This window comes from Telopea speciosissima, unplaced genomic scaffold (assembly GCF_018873765.1).
Source record: "Telopea speciosissima isolate NSW1024214 ecotype Mountain lineage unplaced genomic scaffold, Tspe_v1 Tspe_v1.0051, whole genome shotgun sequence".
NCBI classification, from domain to species: Eukaryota; Viridiplantae; Streptophyta; class Magnoliopsida; order Proteales; family Proteaceae; genus Telopea; species Telopea speciosissima.
In genome coordinates this window covers 48,293-72,480 of record NW_025317387.1, presented here as the reverse complement: position 1 = coordinate 72,480, position 24,188 = coordinate 48,293, and the positions used below count along the sequence as shown (strand labels likewise).

The window sequence follows — 24,188 nt, the reverse complement described above, 5'->3', positions numbered from 1 at the left end:
CCGATGTCACAGCGCTCTTGGGGAATATTCTTCGTGATATGCGGAGAGAACAATGAAATTCCTAAAATGAGCAGCGTGCTTGCGTGATGTGACTGCCCAGCTTCAAAATGCTGGTAGGGAAGGACCAAGAGTACCACCTCAGGTACATGGAGTCCCAAATCCCCCAGCTAATGTCACTCCCATCATTCCTCCTCTTGGGCCGGCTGCTAATAAAGTCCTGCAGCACAAGTAAACCAAGATCCACCTCCCCCTCCTCCGGCTACCCTACCTGTCAGAAATATGGTACCGGAATGGGTAGATGCCTCCAAACTCTCCGAGAGATTTCAAAAGCATCATCCTCCCACTTTTTACAAGCTGATCCATGACTCGATGTTCCCAGCTACTTGGCTATGGGATCTCGAGAGAATCTTTGAAGTACTGTCATGCAATCATCTCGAGAATATCCGATGTGCTACTTTCCAACTCCGAGGTGACGCTGATGTATGGTGGCGTTCCTCGAAGGATCATTTCTGTGCAAAATATCCCAATGCTACTTGGGCTCAATTTAAGGAAGCTTTTCTCGAGAACTACTTTCCAAGAAACTTCCAGGAAAAGAAGAAAATTGAATTCATGAACCTCAGTCAAGGATCCAAATTAGTCCTTGAATACCAACAACTCTTTGAGGAGTATTTCAATTTTGCTCCGATCCATTTGAAAACTGAGGACGTGAAGGCAAGAAGGTTTGAGAGAGGACTTAGACCTAGTCTGAGTACTACAGTGGTGTTGCACAAGTACCCCACCTATGCAGAGGTGGTGGAAGCTGCTAAGCTGATAGAAGATCAGTAGAGGGCGAATTATCGGGCTATCCAGGCAGGCAGGAGGCTGATGCCATCTCATGATTCTAGGGGACCTAGCAAGTTCCAAAGAAGAGGGTCTTATACCAATGTAGCCCCGATTCAATTTCGTAGACCTGATTTGGCTCAAGTGCCTAAATCTATACCTGCTTCTCATTATGGGGCTCAGACTCTTATCTGCTACAACTGCAAGGAGTCTGGTCATATGGCCAAGGATTGTCCACAATCGCGATAATCGGGTTCATGGCCGGTTGTGACTTCTAAACCACCCCTGGCAAGGACTGCTGTTCACCCACTTTCTCCCTCTCCAGTGAGCAAGACTCAGGGGCTAGTCTATTCTGTTACTCATGAGGAACCCAATCTGACCCTGGTGTTATCACAGGTACTACACTCAATCACTTTAGTCAAATCTATTTAGTTGAGTTTATCATATTTGTCTATTCAGTGTTTATCAGGCATAATTTCTGTGTGCTCCTTACCTGCTTATGTGTTATTTGATTTGTGGGTGTCACACTCCTTTGTATCCCCCTCCTTTGTCGAGAAGTTACCTATTGAATCGGTTATACTGGAGTAAAAGTTGACGGTTAGTACACCGACTGAAAGCAAAGTTGAGCTTGACCGATCCTTTCTCTCTTGCCCTATTCAAGTAAGCGACGATGGGCTCAAGGCCAGTTTGATCATCCTAGACATGAAAGATTTTGATGTAATTCTGGAAATGGATTGGTTATCCACACACGGAGCTAGTCTGATTTGTGCAGAAAGGAAGATACTCTTCTGGATAGGAGAGGATAATGAGTTCATATTCAAGGGTAACAAAAGTAAGAAGCCCAAGAACCCAATCATATTGGCTCTTATTCATCCAAAAAAAAAAATCATATCGGCTCTCCAGGTCCAGAAGCTCTTAGCACAAGGTTGCCAATGTTACTTAGCCTTGGTAGTGGACACTGAAGCTAAGGTTACACCGATGGAAGAGATAAACGTGGTAAGAGATTTCCCTGATGTCTTTCCAGAAGACCTCACACGGTTACCACCGGATCGAGAGATGGAATTTATGATTGATCTGATACCCGGAGCTGCTCCAATATCAAAGGCATCGTACAGAATGGCCCCATCAGAACTGAAGGAACTTTAGGAACAGCTAAATGATCTGTTAAAGAAGGGATTCATCAGACCAAGTGTTTCCCCGTGGGGTGCACCTGTATTGTTTGTAAAGAAGAAAGATGGTAGTATGCGTCTGTGCATTGACTACCATGAACTTAACAAGCTTACAATAAAAAATTGGTACCCATTGCCTAGGATCGATGATTTGTTCGACCAGTTGCAACGTGCCAGGGTATTCTTTAAAATCGATCTTCGCTCAGGGTATAACCAGCTAAAGATCAAAGGTAGTGACATCAGTAAGACCGCGTTTAGATCGCGATATGGTCATTATGAATTCTTGGTTATGTCTTTTGGGCTAACCAATGCCCCGACAGCTTTTATGGAGTTGATGAACAGGGTGTTTCATGATGTGTTGGATAAATACGTTATTGTATTTATTGATGATATTCTGGTCTATTCCAAGAGTGAAGAGGAACATGCTGACCATCTTCAATTTGTGCTTCAACGCTTGAGAAAAAAGTAGTTATATGCTAAATTTAGCAAGTGCGAATTCTGGATACAACAAGTGGCTTTTCTAGGCCATTTGGCCTCTGCGAAGGGTATTGAAGTTGACCCAGGCAAGGTACAGTAGGTAGTTGACTGGGAGACAACTAAGAATGTAGCAAACATTCATAGTTTTCTTGGTCTGGCCAGTTACCATAGGAGATTTATCAAAAACTTTTCAAAAATCTCTGCTCCTATGACTCGATTGACCCAAAAGGGAGTAAAATTCGAGTGGTCAGATGAATGTGAAAAGAATTTCCAGGACCTGAAGCAACGGTTGATTTTGGCTCCAGTGCTTACCATACCAAAGGGTACTGGGAGAATGGTAGTCTACTGTGATGCGTCGAAGATAGGACTCGGCTGTGTTTTGATGCAAGGTGATAAAGTGATAGCTTACGTTTCTCATCAGTTGAAGGAATATGAGAGAAATTATTCAACTCATGATTTAGAGTTGGCAGCTGTGGTCTTTGCTCTTAAGATCTAGAGACACTATCTGTATGGAGAGAAAGTGAGATTTACAGCGACCATAAGAGCCTCAAATATTTCTTTACTCAGAAGGAACTTAACATGAGACAGAAGCGTTGGTTGGAGCTCATGAAGGACTATGACTGTACCATTCATTACCACCTTGGTAAAGCAAATGTGGTGGCAGACGCTCTCAGTAAAAAATCACAGACCTTATCTATCACATCCCTAGTTGTCAGCAAGGAGCTTGTAGAAGAAGCTAGAAGGATAGATTTGGAGCTATTGGTAGAGGGTGTTACCCTATCTTTAGTAGCTTTGTCGGTGCAATCAACCTTGGTTGAAAAGATTAAAGCTGCTCAACCTTCAGATGAACATTTTAAGGAGATTATTAAAGCTATCTAGGGTGACACGCAATGTGATTTGGACTTTACATTGACAGATAGCAGCGTACTCATGTTTAAAGATCGTCTATGTGTCCCCAAGGACGATCAGCTAAAAAAGAAAGTGTTGGCAGAGGCACATGAATCTCCCTACTCGATTCACCCAGGTAGTACTAAAATGTACAAGGACCTGAAAGGACATTACTGGTGGAGTGGAATGAAGAGGGATGTAGCCGAATATGTAGCCCGATGTCTCACCTGTCAGCAAGTGAAAGCAGATAGACAATGACCCCATGGCCTGTTACAGTTATTGCCCATGCCGGAATGGAAATGGGAGCATGTTACTATGGACTTCGTCACAGGATTACCCACCTAGGGGCGTCTAGGGGCGTCGATGCTATATGGATTATTGTGGATAGGTTGACGAAGACAGCTCATTTCACCCCAATCAAAGTCACCTATTCTATGGATAGACTGGCCCGCTTGTACATTGATAACGTGGTTCGCCTACATGGAGTTCCAGTTAGCATTATCTCAGATCGGGATCCCAGGTTTACTTCCAAATTTTGGGGCGGATTCCAGAGATCTATGGGTACCCTGTTAAGCTTTAGCACTGCCTTCCATCCACAGACTGACGGTCAGTCAAAAAGAACAATACAGACTTTAGAAGACATGCTTCGAGCTTGTGCCGTTGATATGCAGGGTAGCTGGGATGAGCACATCTCGCTTATCGAGTTTGCCTATAACAACAGTTACCAAGATACTATCGGGAGGGCACCCTTTGAAGCACAGTATGGGAAGAAGTGCCGAACTCCCTTGTATTGGGATGAAGTAGGTGAGCGGCGCATTCTTGGGCTGGAACTAATCCAAGCGACCTGTGAGAAGGTAGATTTGATACACGAGCAAATTAAAGCCGCCCAATCTAGGCAGAAGGGATATGCAGATCAAAGGCGAAAAGATCTAGACTTCCTCATTGGTGACAAAGTATTTCTTAAGGTGTCGCCTACTAAAGGCATGATGCAGTTCAGCAAGAAGGGCAAGCTAAGCCCGAGATATATTGGGCCTTATGAGATTCTTGCAAAGGTTGGACCGGTGGCTTATCGGTTGGCACTCCCACCATCCTTAGATGATATGCACGACGTCTTCCATGTATCAATGTTGCGGAAGTATGTGCATAACCCCAGTCATATTCTAGCTCAGGAACCACCAAAACTGGCAACAGATATGTCCTATAAAGAACAGCCTGAGAAGATTTTGGACAGTAAAGTGGTGAATCTCCGCAACCGACCCATTCATTATGTGAAGGTGAAGTGATGCAACCACCAGGAAGAAGAAGCCTCCTGGGAAGCTGAGGTGGAAATGCGAGCAAAGTACCCTTCCCTTGGATTCCTGCAAGGTACGACAATTTCGGGGACAAAATTTTTGTAAGGTGGGGAGGATGTTACACCTACGCCCGGATTTATTATTTAATAATGATTTTCTCTCGTGTGACGTGTAGATTCTGCTGCTGTGTATGCTGGTGAGTTATTTTCACTAGTGGTCAAACCTAGTCACAAAATCATTGACCATATCACGGGCCTGCCTGTGGAGGAGAGGTTCCTTAACTGACAGTGGGGAAGATTTGTCGATGGTGATTTCGTCGATCATCCTCCTAGCACGAGTCCACAAAGTGAGGAGTACCAAAAGGCATTCCCCGTGTCTCGACAGCTAGCTACCTCCTTTGGCGATGAGTTCAATATCGCGATCGGGAAGCTATCCAGGATCACAAAGGACACATCGTGACGGCCGAGGGGTAAGACACTAACCTTTCAAATGATACTATACCTTACTTTAGTTGACCTTGAGGTGTGGGCTAAAGCCCGATCAAATTCCTTATGTTTCTGCTTTTACAGCAGCAACGGACGCACAAGCGGACTCACCAAGACTGAATCCACCCGTTAGTCCGCCCATGCTATCTTTGGTCTTTGTGTGTTTTACTTGCATGGGACCTACACCCCGTACCTCGGACACTCTAGTTTAGCCTTTTGGATTAGGTCGGTCTCATCCTTGTCTTTCCTTGGTTTGTAGGTTGCCATTGGGTGGACCCATTGGCTAAACAAGTCTTTTAATGAGATTTGACTCATTAAGCCTCAGACCAAATAGACCTTAAGGAGGAACATTAGTCTTAAAACTTAGACTTAACCCTCAAACCTGATTCACTTCTCTACCTACCCAAACGTTGGAGCTATGGAAGCATTGAAGGCTTGGAGAAGAAGGGCTTTGATAGGCTATGGAGGAGGAAGACATTAATTGGTTCAACCTTGAGGTAAATGACCTCACCTACCTCTTCCCTTCTCTATTTCTGAGTTTGGAGATCCCCTTGGGATCGATTCCAAGCTTGGGGGTTCTCTTGGGAACCTATCAAACTTTATTAATTATTCCCTTTGAGACCTATAATGCCTCCTCTTGGTGCATTCATAACCTTGAATGACCTTATGTTGTTCAAGCATTTAAAACCCAGTTAGGTTTGGGAAGAACCCTGGAGATGGATCCAAATCTATTAAACCCGCTAAGATTTGTGTTGGACTTCATGTACTGGACCTCCAACGAAGGTCTGAGCTCACCTTCCCAACCCCAGGACCCTTATGGATCCATGAATGAAGGGCTGGAGGTGATGCTCTTCGCAGCTTTCCAAAGGAAGGGCAACGAATGAACAACCGGATTCACTGTCGTGTATCCGTTCGTTAGTCCATTCAGCCTAATCTGGCTTTCCTTTTGGGCACAGTTACGAGCGGACCCACCTAAGTGAATCCGCCAAAACCCAGAATCCTTAAGTTGCTCTCAGGCGTGTCTCAGGGTTGGGACGGATCCACGAGCGGACTCATGTTCCGCATCTGCCCGTGAGTCTCTTCCATATATTTTCAGGGCATGACCTAAACGGATTCACCTGTCTGGCTTCGTTCCTTCATCTGTTCCTGTTGTCTTGACCCAAACCTCATTTATTCTATTGGGATCCTTTGTGGGACCCACCTATATGCTCCTAACGCTACTTTCACTCATTCTCAGACCTTGGAGTCTATACGGGAGTACGTGCACTTGATCAAACTTCACCAAACAACAATCAAGCAAGCGGTGAGTAGGTTTTGGGTGATGATTGGGTCTGACATATATATGTATAGATGTAATCATAGGAATTATATAATTATTATGTGTTTGCATTCATTCTTGCCATGTTTCATTTGCATATAAAATCATGTCGGATATGATTGATGCAATGTTGATGTGATGCTTTACGTTGATATATCGGGTTACGGTGCCGAGAGTTGCCGGGGCGAGGGCCCCAGAAATTCTTATCATTATTACTGCTTGCCATCCTGATCTGTATGCGTCATGCCGTGCTGGTACCCGGGTGCTAAATGGAATGGGACGTTGATGCCCCCGGAATACCTCTCGAGATGATAGAAATGCATGTAGTATATCTGTGGTTAGGGTTTATACTCCCTTGTGCTACGACCCTTGCCAACAGGGGTTTAGGTGTTGAATAGTCTGAGCACCTGTGGTCTTTGGAGATGGGAGAGGCCAGGACAAGGGTAGTGATGGCTATCGGGGTCTACCACTAGGTGGTCATGATGGCTTCTACCGGAGTAGGTCCCTTGTGATAATTGAGGTTTCACTGGGGCGATAGGATAAGTGACCCTCAATGTCTCTCAAGTTATCACAATAGCATATACCATAACTTAGACTGTTTGCTAGATAGAAAATATGTATTTAACATCTCATGCATCATGGACTATGTGTGATTGTGTGTATGTGCATTCCCCTTTCCCCTCACTGGCTCAGTGGAGCTAACCCCCTGTGTACACAATTTTTAGATTTTGATGCAGGTGATGGTTACTTGGCCTGCCTAGATGTGCAGTCGACAGAGTATGATTGTATTGGAACAGAGGAACCTGAATACGTGTCAGAAGAACACGGCGATGGTTGCCCTTGTGATGATTGTGCCTATGGGCACTGATGTTTCTGGAGTGTTGACTCTTATTTTTTATTCTTTTGGGGTGTTGTGCCTGTTATAAACTCTTTCTGTAATAACTTATTATAGTTTTGTGTAGTTATGTCATGGTCAGCTGACGTCAGTACTACTATTATATTATCACTTAAACGGTTGAACGTACTGTAACTGCTTGTGTAAATATTGCTTCCGCTCTTTATATACTTTGAAAATTATTGGAATATAGTTAATTCCTTTTTGCTCAAATATATTTATTTGGGTGAACCTTGGTGGTGATTATGCGCGAGGACACTGTATCGTTGATCCTAGCTAGTAGGTATTGGGGTGACGTGTGTCATCCTAATCACCCTCTTGACTGTGCTTGTGGCATAAGCTCGGAATAGAGGCGTGACACCAACCCTGCCCACCCTGTTGTTGCCACCACCACCATTCTTAAAGAAATATAGAGAATCTATTCTTAGAAATTGAATTACCAAATAGAATTTTTTTTTATTCTTGAAATATTTCATATTGATGCAACCAGAACTATTTCAATTTCTTGACCAAAATCGATTGGTTGACTATTTCATGAGATCAATTTGAAATTGAAATAGACATCATACCAAATCTAGCCAAGGTCTGGGTAAAATATAACAAGACTCGGTCATAAATTGTCCGAGTCCAATAAGACTCGGTATTTTTACCTGAGTTATGATAGAATTGGAAAGTAAAATCGTTTTTAAAACAGCCATAAAGCCAATTCACTTAGAAACTAAGTTGAGTAAAATAGTAAATTTGTATTCTAAAATAGTAAGAAACCCTCAATTCCTCATCTCTCTTCTCTTGTTTAATGGTATAAACTCAAAATACATTGATATGTGATTCTTTGATTTTTTTTTATTTTTTTTTTTACTAATTTATGAATATTTTATAAAAATGTGTCTCGTCTTGATTGGGTTTGACAAGACTAAGTCACCAGGTTTTCCTAAAAGACAAGTCAAGTTGAGTTAGAAAACTTGGTTTTCCAACAATAAGTTTGTCTGGATCCATTAGACAAGAAAATAAATTACTAGACATGTAAGTTCAAAATTTATTTTACATTTATTAGTTTCTATTTTAAAAAGATTTACTTAAGGGAGAGAGTTCTTTGTGGGGGAGAGTGGCTCCTACGTGCATGCAAAGACATCAACAGGATGGGCATTTATGCATTTCATGGGGGTAGGGCAGTCATTTTCCCCCCTCTATGTCAAGGTGTCGCTCGCACGTTCGGCGTTCCCCCCCCCCCCCCCCCCATATAGTTCTTTTTCCCTTTAGTTAATTACTATAAAGGTAGTAGTTAGCAGAAAAATTACTAGACAAGTAGGTTCTGACTTAACTTTCTAATTTATTCTATTTTTTTAAATGGGAAAGAGATCGATACCTGGTCGCGTGCGGTGCGCACACCTTGTGTCTAGGGGTAGGGCTACGCACCACACGCGACTAGGTACCGTTCTTTCTCCCTTTTTATTTTTTCAATTTGAGAAAAGATATATCCGGAGAGATGCCAAACAATCGAACCCATAGATCCTAACATCTGAGAGCCGATTCTTATTGGTATCAATCATGACTGATAATGATATCTAACCAATACAACATTGATATCAATACATACACCCAAAAAAAAAAAAAAAAAAATCATCCGATTCAAACCAATATTGTAGGATTCGTGCAACGATGATTGATACCGATACTGTACACTAAGACCATGATCAAAATGTATTTTTATATGCTCCATTTCCTGCCTGCTCTATTTCTCCAAGTTCTTCTAATAGAGGGGGTGATCTCCACCCGATCAATGTGTTCGGGCAAGGGTAGGGTGATCATTTCCACCCCTTCTATTAGTTGGTACTTGTGGAAATGAAGCTGCCCAGAAAATGAAACAGATAAAGGTCCGATCAAAGTGGCTTATTAGCTGCATGATTGTATGACTGATATCAATATCATGAAAGTCAAGTCAATGGACGGCTAACCAGCTCACTCCATCTCACAGGGGAATCTGATCCTGTATGCCACCCTGTTTGTATGGGTCCCACCAAAAAGTCAAAAAGTTTCACGACTTCATTCTACAATTGAAGGCTAATTCCCTAATATATATGGTTTTAAATAACTTAAATCTATAATTTAAAAAAGAAGTAGAAAATTAAGGAACAAAATATGGGAGCACGTCAAATGCAAATACATGTTGATACTATTTAATATGCTATGCCATGTTTCAACAAAAATATATATATATATGTGGTATGCCATGCATTCATGCAATTCATTATTAAATTTTTTTTTTTTTTTTTTGGTAAAAATGCAAATTCACTACTTAGATGAGTAAAGAGTTCTCCTGAGAAAATAAAATAAGGGAAGAGTCAAAAAGGTTCCCCATGACGCTAGTGTGAAAGAGAAATTTCTATGTATCTATCATTCATATTTAAAGTAAGAAAGAAAAAATTTTTAAAAATTATTATATGATAGAGAAATTGCTGTATGGTGGAAAAAATTTTCCAATTAGATAATTAGATAAATGTAAATGAAATTGGAGATTGATTAGGTGAGAAAGAAAAAATGCACTTAATTCAACAATATGGAGGGCTAAAGCAAAATTTGAATCATTTGATAAACATGATAGTTTGGGTTTAAACAGTGCAATTCAAACCATTTAATTAAATGGTTTCAATTTTAAAATCAAAACTAAACCATTTATTAAACAATTTCAAGATTTCAGTTTAACAAGTTTCAGATTGATTTTGACACCCTAATATTTAAGTATGAATTTTCACATGCGTCTACAATCTTGGACTATTTTCCAAATATTCATATCATCTTTTCACATGACAAAACATAATATCAATCTGAAAATACTCTATGGTCTTATCTTCCACCTGGCAAAATAATATGCTATGATTTTTTCTACCAAAAAAAAATCCAGTTTGGACTCTGGGTCTAAACATTCAATTCCCATGATTTTCGGGAAACATGTAGATAATAATAAAATCCCTTCTTCATAGGCACTTTAAAATTCCCAACCACAATGAGTGGCTTCCACAATTTGTGTTTGAGTACAAAAAAAAATATTCTATATACTTAATTTGGGCTTCAATTCTTTATATTCTATGGAAAAATGTTCTGTGGGGGCACAGCAGGATACGCCCAGACACAGTGGGAGCAAAATGATCTTTCCACCCCTATGAAAAATGGAAAACCCGGCCCTGAGATGTTGACGTGCTCTCATTGGTTGTCATGCAACGTGTAGCCCCTACGCTCTCCCATATTATATTGATGGAAACTCAAAAATTAAACGGGATAAATGCGTTAAGTTCAATGATTGTATTGATTATTGATATAGCCAATTTGAGTCTTGCGATCCACATGATAAAGGGTATGAGTATATTCTTAATGACTCATTACCCAAGTCATCTATAACTCATTTTTCAAAGAAGCTTAATAAAGGTTTAAGCACTCAAGCATTTATGTATTAATTTTATTTTCACGGCCTATTCTGATAAGCTAATCAAAGTGGTACAACATTCTGAGCCTTGTGGCAAGGTGATGTGGATAATTCTGACCCTTTGATAGATTGGTCAAAGGTTTGAATTAGCAAGGTGTCCGATTTCGTGATCAATGCATCGGAACCAATACGGTATCAGATTGATATTGACAAGGATCAATCGTATCGGACAAATTTGCCCCTGATCCTCCTTTAAATATAGACTTTCTGACTGATTTACCTCTTGTCTGTATCGTGTCACCAATACGGTATTGGCACAGTATCAGGATCAGCAAGTTGCAAAACCGGTATGGATTGCCCGATGTGGATGATTCAATACCACTACTTAGAACCATGATCCTTCCATTTATGTCCATGCATCCATGTATTTACTTATTATTTGTGTATGTTCTTGCAACCCACTGCAGTCCCAAGCTTTGCTTTTCCACTTTGCAAACTTTGTTTGAGTTTAAACTTGATATGTTGATAGGAGACCTAGAGTCTATACATCCATAGAATTTGGACCCCATTTGAAGACTTGGGTTTCCTTCAGCCATGGTGGGAGCTGGAGGATCCAGTCCAGAAAAAACAGAGGGGGTTTGGTCATTTCAAGGGGGGGGGGCACCTGGGGCACCTGTGAAATGACCAAAACACCCCTTGTTTTGCTGGGCTGGATTCTCCAGCTCTCGCCACAACTGGAGGAGAGCCAAATTGCCCATTTGATAATAAAAATCCACCTACATTTATATATGCATATGTAACATATATACATGTGTAGAAGAAGTGGTTGAAGTTTGGAGATCGATGCTCAAAATACTTCCATCTCTCAACTAGAATGAGACGTACCAAAAACTACATTCGTGAACTAGTCAGCGAAGATGGATCAGTTTTGAAGGAACCTGTGGAGATTGGAGATCACTTAGTGGCGCAATATGAAAACTTCTTCAAAAGTGGGAGGACTGCTAGAGATGCAGGCCTTCTTTCTGCGATTCCCTCCCTGGTGTCTGATCTGGATAACTCTATGCTGACAGATCTGCAGTTTATGACTTGGACCCCTCTAGTGCTCCTGGACCAGATGGCTACCCAGGAACTTTCTATAGGGTGTGCTGGGACATTATTGGTAGGGATGTTTGCCGTGGAATTCAGAGCTTCTTCAGGGAAGGTATTATCACTAAAGGGGTGACTTGCAACTTTCTTTGTTTGATCCCAAAAGTAGAGAACGCCAACAAGGTGGGGCAATTCCGCCCTCTCTGCCTGGGAAATTTCTTTTTTAAAATCATTCCTAAAATTATGGCGACCAGGTTGTCCTCCATTTTGCACAAGCTGATATCCTCTGAGCAAGGTGCTTTCCAGAAGAGTAGAGTCATTTTTGAAAATATTGGGGTCGCATCAGAGTTAACAAATCTTATGGAAGTTAAATGCAGGGGAGGAGGATTGGGGTTAAAACTAGACATACAAAAAGCCTTTGACACTTTAGAGTGGAATTTTCTGTTCGACGTTCTAAATGCCTTTGGATTTTCGCAGTCTTGGATTCATTGGGTGTGCCAAATTCTACAATCAACCCGGATCTCAGTTTTGATTAATGGAAGACCTGCTGGCTTTTTTGGGATGGAAAGAGGATTGAGACAAAGCAATCCACTGTCCCCCTTGCTCTTTATTCTTTCAGAAGAGGTTTTGTGCAGAGGGCTAAATGAGCTACGACATAGAGGATGGCTTAAAGCTCTAGCAGGACCGCGTCAGGTGATGACTCCCTCCCATGTCCTTTATGCTGACGACTTATTTATCTTTATGAAGGTAGAGCTAGTAAATGTTAGACGTGTCAAGCACTTCCTGGAGACCTATGGGAGTATTCGGGCCAAGTGATAAATCTCGCTAAAAGCAAGGTTTTCCTTGGTCGTATCACTGCTACTAGAAGACAGAGAATTTTATCGGTGCTCCAAATCCCTGTGTGTACTTTCCCTACAAAGTACTTACGAGTGATTTTGATGAAGGGTAGGGTTAAGAGAGACATAATTCAGCCTTTGATTGATCAGTTTAAACAAAGGCTAGCATCTTGGAAGGGACGCCTTCATTCCATGGCTGGACGCATTGAACTGGTGCAGACTATAATGGGAAGCATTCTAGTTCACAATTTCTCTATCTACCTATGGCCGGTGGGAATTGTAGAGGTAATGGAGAGATGGGTTTGCAACTTCATTTGGTCAGGTGATGTAGACTATTCAAGGGCAATTACAGTCTGGTGGGATAGGCTGTATATGCCCAAGAAAGAAGGTGGAATCGGAGTTCGACGGCTGCGGGACTTAAACTTGGCGCTGATTGCTAAGCTTGCATGGACTATAAAAACGGATCAATCTACCTCTGTAGCATTCTTGAGAAGTCGCCTTATCAAAGCAAATGGGTCGCTCAAAAATGCGACTGGTACATCCACGCTGCTACCAGGTCTTAAGAGAGTTTGGGAGTTTGTTCAATCGACTGAGAGATTGGTGGTTGGAAATGGAAACTCTATAAGTTTCTGGTACGACAAATGGCTAGATAATCAAAGTCTCCCCACATTCCTAGTAATCTAACGGCAGTAGTTGCAGATTTTTGGGAGGGAGGGGCATGGGCACTGCCGGCAATGCCAGATCCTGGGCTTCAAAGTGTTTTCAATAAAATTCAAGGTAGTGGGATCACATGCTACAACGTGCCAGATAGAAGATATTGGGCGCATTCAACTACAGGTATGTTCTCGGTCAAGTCTGCTTGGGAGGCTTTGCGGCTTAAGGCAGCTACTCCTAATTGGGTCACGACAGTTTGGAAACAAGATCTCCTACCTCGATCTGCAGTGTTTGGATGGCATTTTGCACATGGTGTGCTTCCCACTGATCACATTGTGTGCCGCAAAGCGGTGCCAGTGGTCTCTAGATGCAACCTTTGCTATGCCGCCTATGAAACGATCCAGCACCTGTTCCTTGACTGTGTATTCTCGCGCCATGTCTGGATGGAGGTGCTCTATGCATTTAATCAATCCTGGTGTGGTTTCCCAACTATTGAGCTGCTGTTTTCTTGGGGACAAAGGAAGGCCAAGGTGGTGCCCCTCCCTAAGGTATGGGGAGCCTTACTGATTATTTGTTGCCAAAATATTTGGTGGGAGCGCAATAGACGATGCCACGAGAATGTGAGAAGATCTCCAACCAAATTGGCAAAACTGTGCTTTAAAGAAGTTGGGGAATGCACAAGGGGGAAAGGGGTGCATGTCAAAACAGTACAAAAGGTTACCCTGGCTAGAGAGCTGAAGGTTACTATTTTAAGGCCGCCGGTAAAAAGAATAGTAGAAGTGAGATGGAGACAGCCACCTCGAGGCTGGTGGAAATTGAACATTGATGGCTCTTCCTTGGGCAACCCAGGATCAATTGGAACAGGAGGAATTTTTCGTGACCACTTAGGGGCCGTGTTGAGATGTTTTTCTGACTACCAGGGAGTGGGGTCGAACTTTATGGCAGAGATGGGGGCATTTTTTACAGGAGTTAAGCACGCCAGTGAGCTGAACATTGATAAACTATGGATCGAGTGTGACTCAGAAGCGGTTGTCTCTTCCATTCTTTCTCGCAAGATTCCATGGAACCTTATGCCGAATTGGTGGAAAGCATCTACTTTTCTTGACTCCGCCCAGTGGCGAATCACTCACTGTTTCAGGGAAACAAACTCGGCCGTTGATGCTCTTGCAAATCATGCGGCGAAAAGGAAAGCCACCATTTGTTGGACTGACCCCCCCCCCCTTTCATTAAACAGACTGTATTCTGGAAAGAGCTTGAACGGCCTTTCTATAGATTTACATAGCTGGTTTTTGGTAAGATTGCCATGGTCTAACACGTTAGGCCACTGGGCTTTCTTTCTGGCACTTTAAGCCTTTCTTTGTTTTTCTATTTTTTTCCTTTTATAATATACATCTTGCTGACCTTTAACAAAAAAAATACATGTGTATGTGTTACATGACAAGTTGAAAGGATCAAAATTTTTTAAATGTTGACACATATATCCCATCATCCTTTGCTTACATATCAAGTTTTAGATTTTCAGTCTAAAAGGAAGTTGACCAACTGACAAAATAAAATTTTGAAATGCAATGAAAATTATTGTAAAGAAATGTATGGATGAAAATACAAGGAGAATCCAAATACATGGGGTAAAAAAATGGAATTTGAATATGAAATTTAACACGTGGCCAATATACATCATTCCTTAAATATCCACCAATAGAGCTTTTTCTTTTAGTTAAAAAACATAAAATATTGAGAAAACTATTAATTAAGGTCTTTAGTCTCCCTCAAACTGCTCCAGCTTTCTGCAATCAAAACTCATAGAATCCAGAAAACATTTCTGTTTCAAAGATATTGCTATAAGTACGTAATTTCTTAGAAGTTATTATGTATTTATTCAAACGAATTTACTAAGGGTGGATGCAAGGAACCATGATCACCTATCCACATATATGTGTACATTAGGTTTTTTTGGGTAAGCCATACATACGTACACTACATGTATGGTAGATGATGGCATCTGTCTTTTTAGCTTTTATAAGTATCTCTCCATGCACTCTTAAATTATGGCAAAAGTGAGAAAGATGTCATTAGTTATCTATACGTGAAGCATACATGCATGGGTAGGTGATCCAACTCAGATATTAGAAGTTACTGCCTTTTTTCTGGGGGAGGGGAGGGGGTACAAGTTTGGTTGGAAAAAAATCCTTTGTAGTGCCCTAATTTTGCGGTGCACTACAGTGCAGGTCTGAGAGCTCGACACGTGGAAGTTGTGACCTCCAACGGTACTGAGCTCGAGAAGAAAAGAAAAAAAAACTGTCTTGCATCAAGCTCGCAGTGTTAGATGAAGCTTCTTCTAGGTGTCGAGCTCTCAGGCTCGCACTGCAGAGGATTTTAATACATGTATGATTGGGATAATGAAGAAAAACTTAGTAAGACAAAAATAATAATAAAAGATGAATTTATGTGTTTTTACTTTTTTATTTTCTTAAACATTTTTTTCTTTTCTTACTAACCAAACACACCCTAAAATTAAAGAGAAACCTTTTATGAATAGAGTTAAAAGTTATAGGGAAGTGGTATTTGTACAAAATGATCGAAGTATGACCAAATTAAGTTCTCTTACTAAAGTCTTTGTTACGATCCCATATCAGTCATATGGGGGGATGATCCCACATTGGTTATAGAAATCATGATTTGGTATGGTTTGATATGCTTTTGGAATGCTTCACCTTGTAAGCCAGTTTCACCCTTGTGAATTGGAAAGGACTTTTGAATCTCTTTTCCGTGGATCTTTATCCTCTTCAGTTCTTGACCCGGCCTAGTTTCTTAATGCCCCTAACAAGGAGGGCGCAATGATCATTCCACCCTTGTCTTAAAACTCTGCTCGGGTGGGGTCCTCCCCCCCCCCCCCCCCCTAAAGGAGGAGATAATTTTCAAGTCATGTTTCATACACGCCCATGGTTGATGCTCATCCCTTTCCCAAACTTTAGAAACGAAAAAAAGACACCAAAAAAAGCTTTGGTTCCTTCGAGGATCAAACTTCCAAGTCAAGTCCTACAGTACTGTTATGTGTCAATGGCTGTCTTGCACTGATCTGCATCGCCATTCCATCGTCATCAACTTTGGTTTTTCTTCCTTGAAACCCACTTATGACTCTTATAGTCTTATGTAAAGACAGAACCTCAAGTCTGTCTTCTTCCCTTCTCTAATATTGGAGAAGTAAGCCCCAGCCCTCAAATATCTCCTCCTGAGAACAAAATATCATGACAAAGGAGGGACTTGGAAGCTTAGGCCACCAAACCCACCTAACATATATGTACCAACAAAGTAGAGGTGTAAAAGGGAAGACAACAAGAAGCCATATATGCTAGCTAGCTTCCTTCAAGAAGACAACTATTCTGTGGGACCGGGGGTTGCTGTGGTTGTGGTGTGGAATTCCTTTCACCAACCACTAAAAAAACTAAAAAAAAAAAACAAAAGACCATCCATATCCAGTTTGACCCTTTCAAGCACCAAAGATATTACACCATTTGGCTTGTCTGGTGCAGATAATACAAAGGCGGCCTGAGACTGTGTGGGTGTGTGTGGGTTGGGAATCCAAATTGGTGTGTTGGTGGGGTGGGCTTATTTTTTCTTCCTTTATATGATCTTCTCTTCCTGATGCTTTTATTTCAACACCTAACTAAAGGTTATTTTGTAGTTGGGTTAAACCACTAAGATCACAAGGAGTGGTAGATGAGGACTTAATATATAATAGAAAACTATATAAGTAGACCAATGACTCAAACCCAGAGTCTAGTCCTTTTTCTGTGTTACTTTTCCTCTCTCTCTCTCTCTCTCTCTCTTAGGTACTTGATCGATACATTAAAAACTTTAGAGTTGATGGAACGTGTTAAATCAAGTCTTTTAAGTAACTTTCACTCTAACAGTAGATAGTCTTTTCTATGGTTTTTGCCTAGCGGTAGGTAGGTAGTCCTTTCTTACCGCCTACTATAATCTAGATAGCCCTCTCCTAGGTAGTTTTTTTCATGACTCAAACCCGTAATGTGGCATCCAATTTTGATACCAAATGTTAGGTACTTGATCGATACGTCAAAACTTTCGAAGCTGATGAAACACGTTAAATCAAATCCTTTAACCTATTCTATATTAAATTGATCTAATCTAGCGCCTATACACTAACGTGGGTTCCATTCAACACATAACTCTTTGTCTTCTATTTTAGATTATTTAGGTTTCTGTTCTAACTTGGAATTCAGCTTAGATTAGTAATCAGTACAGCATGCGAAGTCCCAGCCCTACCCTCAGCAAATGTAAGCCACCAAAAAGAGATGGTCCTTTAAAGGGCTATCATGAGGGCCTAAGGAAAGCCGCCTTTGAGCTTTGACACCAAATTGAAGAAAAGAAAACAAATCGTAGTGTCACCTTCTTAAGGCCTTTAGTTAGTTAGAGGAACCATAAAGGCCTTCCATTGTAGATTGAAATAGACCCACCGTTGTTTTAAGAACTGAGCAATCAAATTCTCTTGTCCTTAATTGAAGAGTCAATATTTTATCCATTCAATATATATATTATGGGGTAGGTGAATGGATCCTGAGGCTAGGGAAGGGAACGAAGAGGTGGGTAACTCTTGCACTCACGAGCAAAGTTGGTGGCACACGAGGACCGACACTCACACGGCACACACCTACCACAGCCCCCACAGGTGGTTCAATCGTATGGTTACCTACTACAACAATAATAATTAACTTGTGTAAAAAAGAGCATGAATCTAATTAACATGTTATATTGTCATGTGAGTTTGAGAAGCAGGACCATTGGGTTTGAGAACAGAATTTCTTTTTCATATTTCGTTATCTCGTCTGCATGAAGCAGAAAGCGAGGCTGGGAAGAGGAAGAAATTTGGACCAGTCTAAGGAGATATCTCATTGGTTCTCGGTTAATTGAATCTCCCACCCCAGGTATTATTTCGAGATGTTCCGTATATGAACCTCTTCAAACGTGGCTTATTGCTATTAATTTGATGATTCCTATACAAAGCGATTAGCGAGAATTAATTATTAGAAATAAACAGACAGGTAAAACAGCAGTAGCCACAGATACTTTTCTCAATCAAAAAGGGCAAAATGTTATCACAAGGGAAACAAGTACAACTGGCCATGAGATATTTATGGGTTGTTATTGGATGGGATTATGACTATTAACTCTCTCAAGGTTGTAAATAGTTGTAACATAAATAGAACATTAGGTGAGTTAAAGTGAATGGTTATAGATGTATCCTCCTTTTATTAGTTAAAATTTTTTGTTGTTTTTTTTTGTTGTTCATAAAAAAAAATAAAAAATAAAAAAATAAATAAGTGCTCAGCCTTATCCTATTTGAATGGGTCGGCTACAAGCCTACATACATGACTCCTTACCTTCTTATTAGCTCTATTTAAAGTCATACATGAATACATGATAAGTACAAGGCCTAAGCTATGCATGTCTTTGCTCACCACTTCTTCCAGAATCATTTTAAGTATGCCCTTGGCTCTTTTAGTTCATTCAATTTGAACCGCGCAACTACGTATTATACGTTATTTGTGGTGATAATTATAATTTAGAGATGTCAAACAATTGGTTCGATCCAGTTCCACTTTGTTTGAATCGGTTTTTGGCATGAACTGGTTCAAACCAAAGTGAACCATTAAGGTGATATTTGGTTTCAGCCCCTTTTTATTTGATCTGGTTTGGCTTTAACTTTTTTTTGTGTTGCTATCAGGTTGGTTTTGATTTTTCATATTCATATGTATAAAATGGGAGAAAGAACGCTGTCTGGTCGCATTCCCTACGCCCACACACAAGGGAGCGAAAAAGACCAGCCCAACCCTCCTATTGGATGCCCCTACGCATCCCCTCATTGGCCCCTGCGCTGGTGCAGGGGTTGTGGTGCAAGGGCCACACAACCAGGCAGTGTTCTTCTTCCCATATAAAATAATCAGAACAAAAAGTTTAATCGGGATTTCGGTTTTTTTATCAGTTTTGCAGGTATTCTTGTTTCGTTTGCTTCATTTTATACCGGTTTTCAAAAATCCAAAACCGCCTGATAAGACTTCGGTTTAAGTCTGATTTTTTTCGATCTGATTCTGATCAGTCCAACCTGCTCGGGTTGAATTTTGATAACCCTAGGTGATACCGACATCTTTGCTCCTTAATTTGTATAGCCCCATGCACATCTAAATACCATAGAACCTGATAGTTGTCCCACATCCGAGTAAGGGTGTTAAATGGTCCAATTTCGGTTAAACTGTTTAATCAAACAATCTCAATTTGAAACCATAAGTGAACCATTTATTAAACAATTTTACTGTTCTGGTTTTAACGGTTCGATTCAGTTTCGGTAAACGTTTTTGTTTGATTTTGGCACATTTATGTATATCTAAGAGTGTTAAACGATCTATTTTGGTTAAACGGTTCAGTTTAAACTATTTAATTAAATGTCTCAATGTTGAAATTATAACCAAACCATTTATTACATGACTTCCCCAATAACGTCATCTATTATAAAAAATAAATAATTAAAAAAATGAATCATTTATTAAACGGTTTCACAGTTTTGATTTCAACGGTTTGATTTTGACACCCTTAGATCTGAGTCTTTCCCCATTTATTTATTTATTCGTTCTTTTTTTTCTCAGACCAAGAAATGTTGAACTACATGGTCTTGTTTAAAGTTTGAACCTAAAAAATTAAAAAGGAAAAAATAAACTAAGATTGTGAGTTCAAACATGGAAATATTTTAATTTTCGTGTGTACATGAATGTTGTGGTATTAAGACAAATTAAATATTCCAATGGAACTCCTAGTTTATGGTTACCTAATTAGATTTTGACAATGCCTAAAGCCTGGAAATTAGTCCATATGTGAAGCTACCTAATTAGATTTTGGTTACCTAATTTTATTTATATATATATATATATATATATATATATGGCTACCTAATTAGATTTTGTCAATGCCTAAAGCCTGGAAATTATTCTACTGCTGATCCTGAAATTGGATCTCTTCAAACTCAACAACCCATTACCTTAAAATTTAATGGGAGTATTTAAACGACGTCTAACTTGATATCCTTCTTTAATGCAGTTTTTTCAATGAGGGTAAAGCTGTCATTTCATACGAAAAAATCCTCTCCAGTGTGCCAGTGAGTTCAATGCGCGTAGGACAGCTGAAGCTATCCTAGGGGCATGTGTCAAAATAGCTCCGGCTGTCTGGTGTACGCTGTACTCACTGGCGCGCTGGAGAAGATCTGAACTCATCAATTCACATAAGAACTGCATTAAATATTACATTAGATGATTTTTTATTTTTTAAAAATCCCCTTTTTACCCCTTACATTAAATAGCATACTAAATAACTTTTGAAAATAAAACAAAAGAGAAAAAAAGTAAAATTATAAATCCTTTTTTTTTTGGTAAGGAAAAGCTTTGCTGATGGAAGACATGTGTACAACCAATGGCATCAGACGAATGTAATTATTCAATTTGAAAGATCCAAGTAATCTATAGGATATAAATCATCGGATTAAATCAACTAGGATAACATCTTCTAATCGCTATGATCCGATTTACGAAGGTAGGCTATCTCAATAAGGTTTGAAAAATTAGATAAGATTAGCCGATCCGGATCACACCGATCTTGTGCGGAAATTAGGGTTTAGGCAGGTTGATTCCCACTTGACTCTGAACCAATTTCGATCCGATTCAGATCCAAATTGGCCGGAACCGATCTGAATCCTGATTTCGGGTTTATACATCCTGATCTCAATCCACTTCTATGACCTCCTCTTTTATACATATCTCGACTTTGGATATTACCATGTATAAATATTTCTGAGAATGGATCTAATTCTCAAAATATTAAGGTGGTCATCTGTTATAACCTTCAGGTACTTTTTATTGCTTTGACAAGAAAACAGAATAGAAAATTAAATAAAAAGTAAAGAGTCAAGGTCATCAATTACGCGTTGGGCTCCTTGTTCAGAAACATAGATAAACACATGTAGAAGACAGCAGCCATTAACGAGGTTCGGTCTTCCTTAGAAGCCTACGTCCTCGGGTAAAACTCCCAGTTTTTTTTATTCGCCTTGGGAGATCGATCATATTCATAAATAGGTGGAGATAAAGCCAGGTTACCATACATAGAGGAGGGGGAAGAAGGAAATACAATCAATTACAATATTTGACCAAATATCTCCTACTAAGAATAGAAGATACGATCACACCAGCACTCCCCCTCAAGTTGGAGCGAAGACATCATCGGAGGTCAACTTGTTCACCATATCTTGAAACGAACCCTTCGACAACGCCTTTGTGAAAATGTCTGACAGCTGGTCTTTACTACAAACATATGGAGTTTCAATAGTTTTATCTTGCACTTTTTCTCACACAAAATGACAATCCACCTCTATGTGTTTGGTTTTTTCATGGAAAACAGGATTTGAAGCAATGTGAGTTGCAACTTGATTATCACAAAAAAGTTTTGTCGGACCGGAGGATGAGTCACACCCCAGTTCTTTCAATAGCAATCGAAGCCACACAATCTCACTAGTGGCAAATGGCATGGCTCGGAATTCAGCTTCTGTAACAGACTGGGCCACAACACTTTGTTTTTTACTCTTCCAAGTAACAATGTTCCCACCAACAAAAGTACAGAACCCTGTAGTTGACCTTCTGTCCGTGGGATTACCTGCCCAATCAGCATTAGTGTATCCAACAATTTCTGTGTGACCATTTTTCTGCATCAAAATTCCTCTTCCCGAAGATGCCTTTAGATATTGCAAAACATGATCAACCAATTCCATATGACCCTCTGTAGGGGCTTGCATAAATTGACTCACATAACTAACAGCAAAGGCTATGTCAGGTCTAGTAATGGTTAGGTAGATTAGACGTCCTACCAGGCGCTGGTATTATCCTTTATCTTGCAACGGAGTACTATTAGTAGTGAATTTACCTCTGTAATCCATGGGAACACTGGCTGGTTTAACTCCCATTTTACCAGTCTCTCTCAACAAGTCCAAGACATATTTTCGTTGAGAGAGAAATAATCCTTTCTGAGAGCTAGCAATTTCAATGCCAAGAAAATATCTTAGCTTTCCCAGATCTTTGATATCAAACTCCTTGCTCAGGTGCCACTTGAGAGTATTAATTCCAGATTGATTGCTGCCTGTAATGACAAGGTCATCGACATACACCAGAACCACCACGACACCTTTGTCACTTGTTTTAACAAACATTGAAGAATCGGACTTTCCTCTTTTGAATCCAATCTGATAAGCACAGCAGTAAGTTTTCTGTACCATGCACGTGGTGACTGCTTGAGACCATATATGGCCTTTTTAAGTTTGCACACCATCCCATCTTGGTTTTCTAAGGCATGGCCAGGTGGGAGATCCATGTAGACTTCCTCTTCGAGATCTCCATGAAGGAACGCATTTTTTACGTCCATTTGAGAGAGCGGCCATCCACAGTTAACAGCAACAGACATGAGAACACGAACGGTGTTCATTTTAACTATAGAAGCAAAGGTCTCCTTGTAGTCGACACCATAGGTTTGGGTGTACCCTTTGGCAACGAGCCTCACCTTGTATCTTTCAATAGACCTGTCACTATTATACTTGTTCTTGTAGATCCATCGACAGCCAACCGTTCGCTTCCCATCAGGTAGTTGAACCACTTCCTAGGTACGATTGCGATCAAGGGCCTGAATCTCATCATTCATGGCCTTAATCCACACATCAAGTTTACTTGCTTCAACAAAATTGTTTGGTTCTTTGTGAGAATCAATGGCAGATTAGAAATTCCAAAAACTTGAAGAAGTATTATTGTAACAAACACAATCTTGAATACGATATTGAATGGTATGATAAGTAGTGAAATCCCAAAGCCGAGTAGAGGGCTTGGGAATCCTCTCAGACCTGCGAACCGGCATAGGAACCAGAGGTGCTAGAATAGGAACAGGTTGAACAGTCGTTGGAACTGGAGAACCTGGAGCTAGAGTTATTCCAGTCATGTCTCTGTTATCAACAATAGTCTGGTTGTCAACATCCTTATCTAAAACATCATCTTGAATAATCTCATCATCAGGTAACGGGACAGGAGAAAATTCAACATTAAAGTCACTATAATCAATGACACCATTCTCCCCCTGAATTTGATGCATGTCAGGGAAAGACATGTGAGTTTCATCAAAGGTAACATCACGAGATATGTAATTAGGTTCATAACACTTATATTCCCTTATAACATAAGAATAACCAACAAAAATGCATTTGCGGGCACGAGGATCCAGTTTACCACCAATCTAAGAGTGAATATAACAAACACATCCAAAAATGCGGAGATGAGAGATACAAAATTTCAGACCATGAACAATCTCCATAGGGGACTAGTTACGAAGAATCTTACTGGGCAACCGATTAATCAAGTAGCAACTTGTGAGGATGGCTTCAGCCCAAAAAAAGTTTTGGGTAAATGCCCAGAAAAAAGCAGTGCCCGAGTCACCTCAAGGAGATGGTGATTTTTGCGCTCAGCAACCCCATTTTGTTGTGGAATGCCAACGCAAGAGGTTTGATGGATGATCCCCAAACTGTTAAGAAGAGACTGAAAAGGGTTGTTGGTGTATTCAATTCCATTATCAGTACGTAACACTTTGATGGTAGTTTTGAATTGATTTTGAATCATATGACAAAAATCATGAAACACACTAATAAAGTCACTTTTAGATTTAAGCACATAAAGCCAAGTAGCACGTGATTTATTGTCAATAAACATAACAAAATATTTGTACCCTTCTCTAGAATCAACAGGGGCACTCCCCCAA

The 24,188-nt window shown here is 40.3% G+C and overlaps 2 protein-coding genes across 2 annotated transcripts; both read left to right on the top strand.

Annotated features, from left to right (window-relative positions):
- The first annotated feature begins 279 nt into the window (after positions 1-279).
- On the top strand, positions 280-825 carry LOC122647450. Its single transcript, XM_043840847.1, has one exon. It carries the CDS (start codon positions 280-282, stop codon positions 823-825), a length of 546 nt encoding a protein of 181 aa, XP_043696782.1.
- Positions 826-3,607: 2,782 nt separating this feature from the next.
- Positions 3,608-4,636, top strand: LOC122647449. Its single transcript, XM_043840846.1, has 2 exons — positions 3,608-3,873; positions 4,075-4,636. Exons 1-2 carry the CDS (start codon positions 3,608-3,610, stop codon positions 4,634-4,636), a joined length of 828 nt encoding a protein of 275 aa, XP_043696781.1.
- Positions 4,637-24,188: the final 19,552 nt, after the last annotated feature.

Excerpts from the sequence above, each read along its gene's own strand:
- LOC122647450 (XM_043840847.1), top strand. The coding sequence starts at position 280 with ATGGTACCGGAATGGGTAGATGCCTCCAAACTCTCCGAGAGATTTCAA.
- LOC122647449 (XM_043840846.1), top strand. The coding sequence starts at position 3,608 with ATGACCCCATGGCCTGTTACAGTTATTGCCCATGCCGGAATGGAAATG. Across the intron at positions 3,874-4,074 it reads ATCTCAGATCGGGATCCCAG|TTACCAAGATACTATCGGGA; the intron begins GTTTACTTCCAA and ends CTATAACAACAG.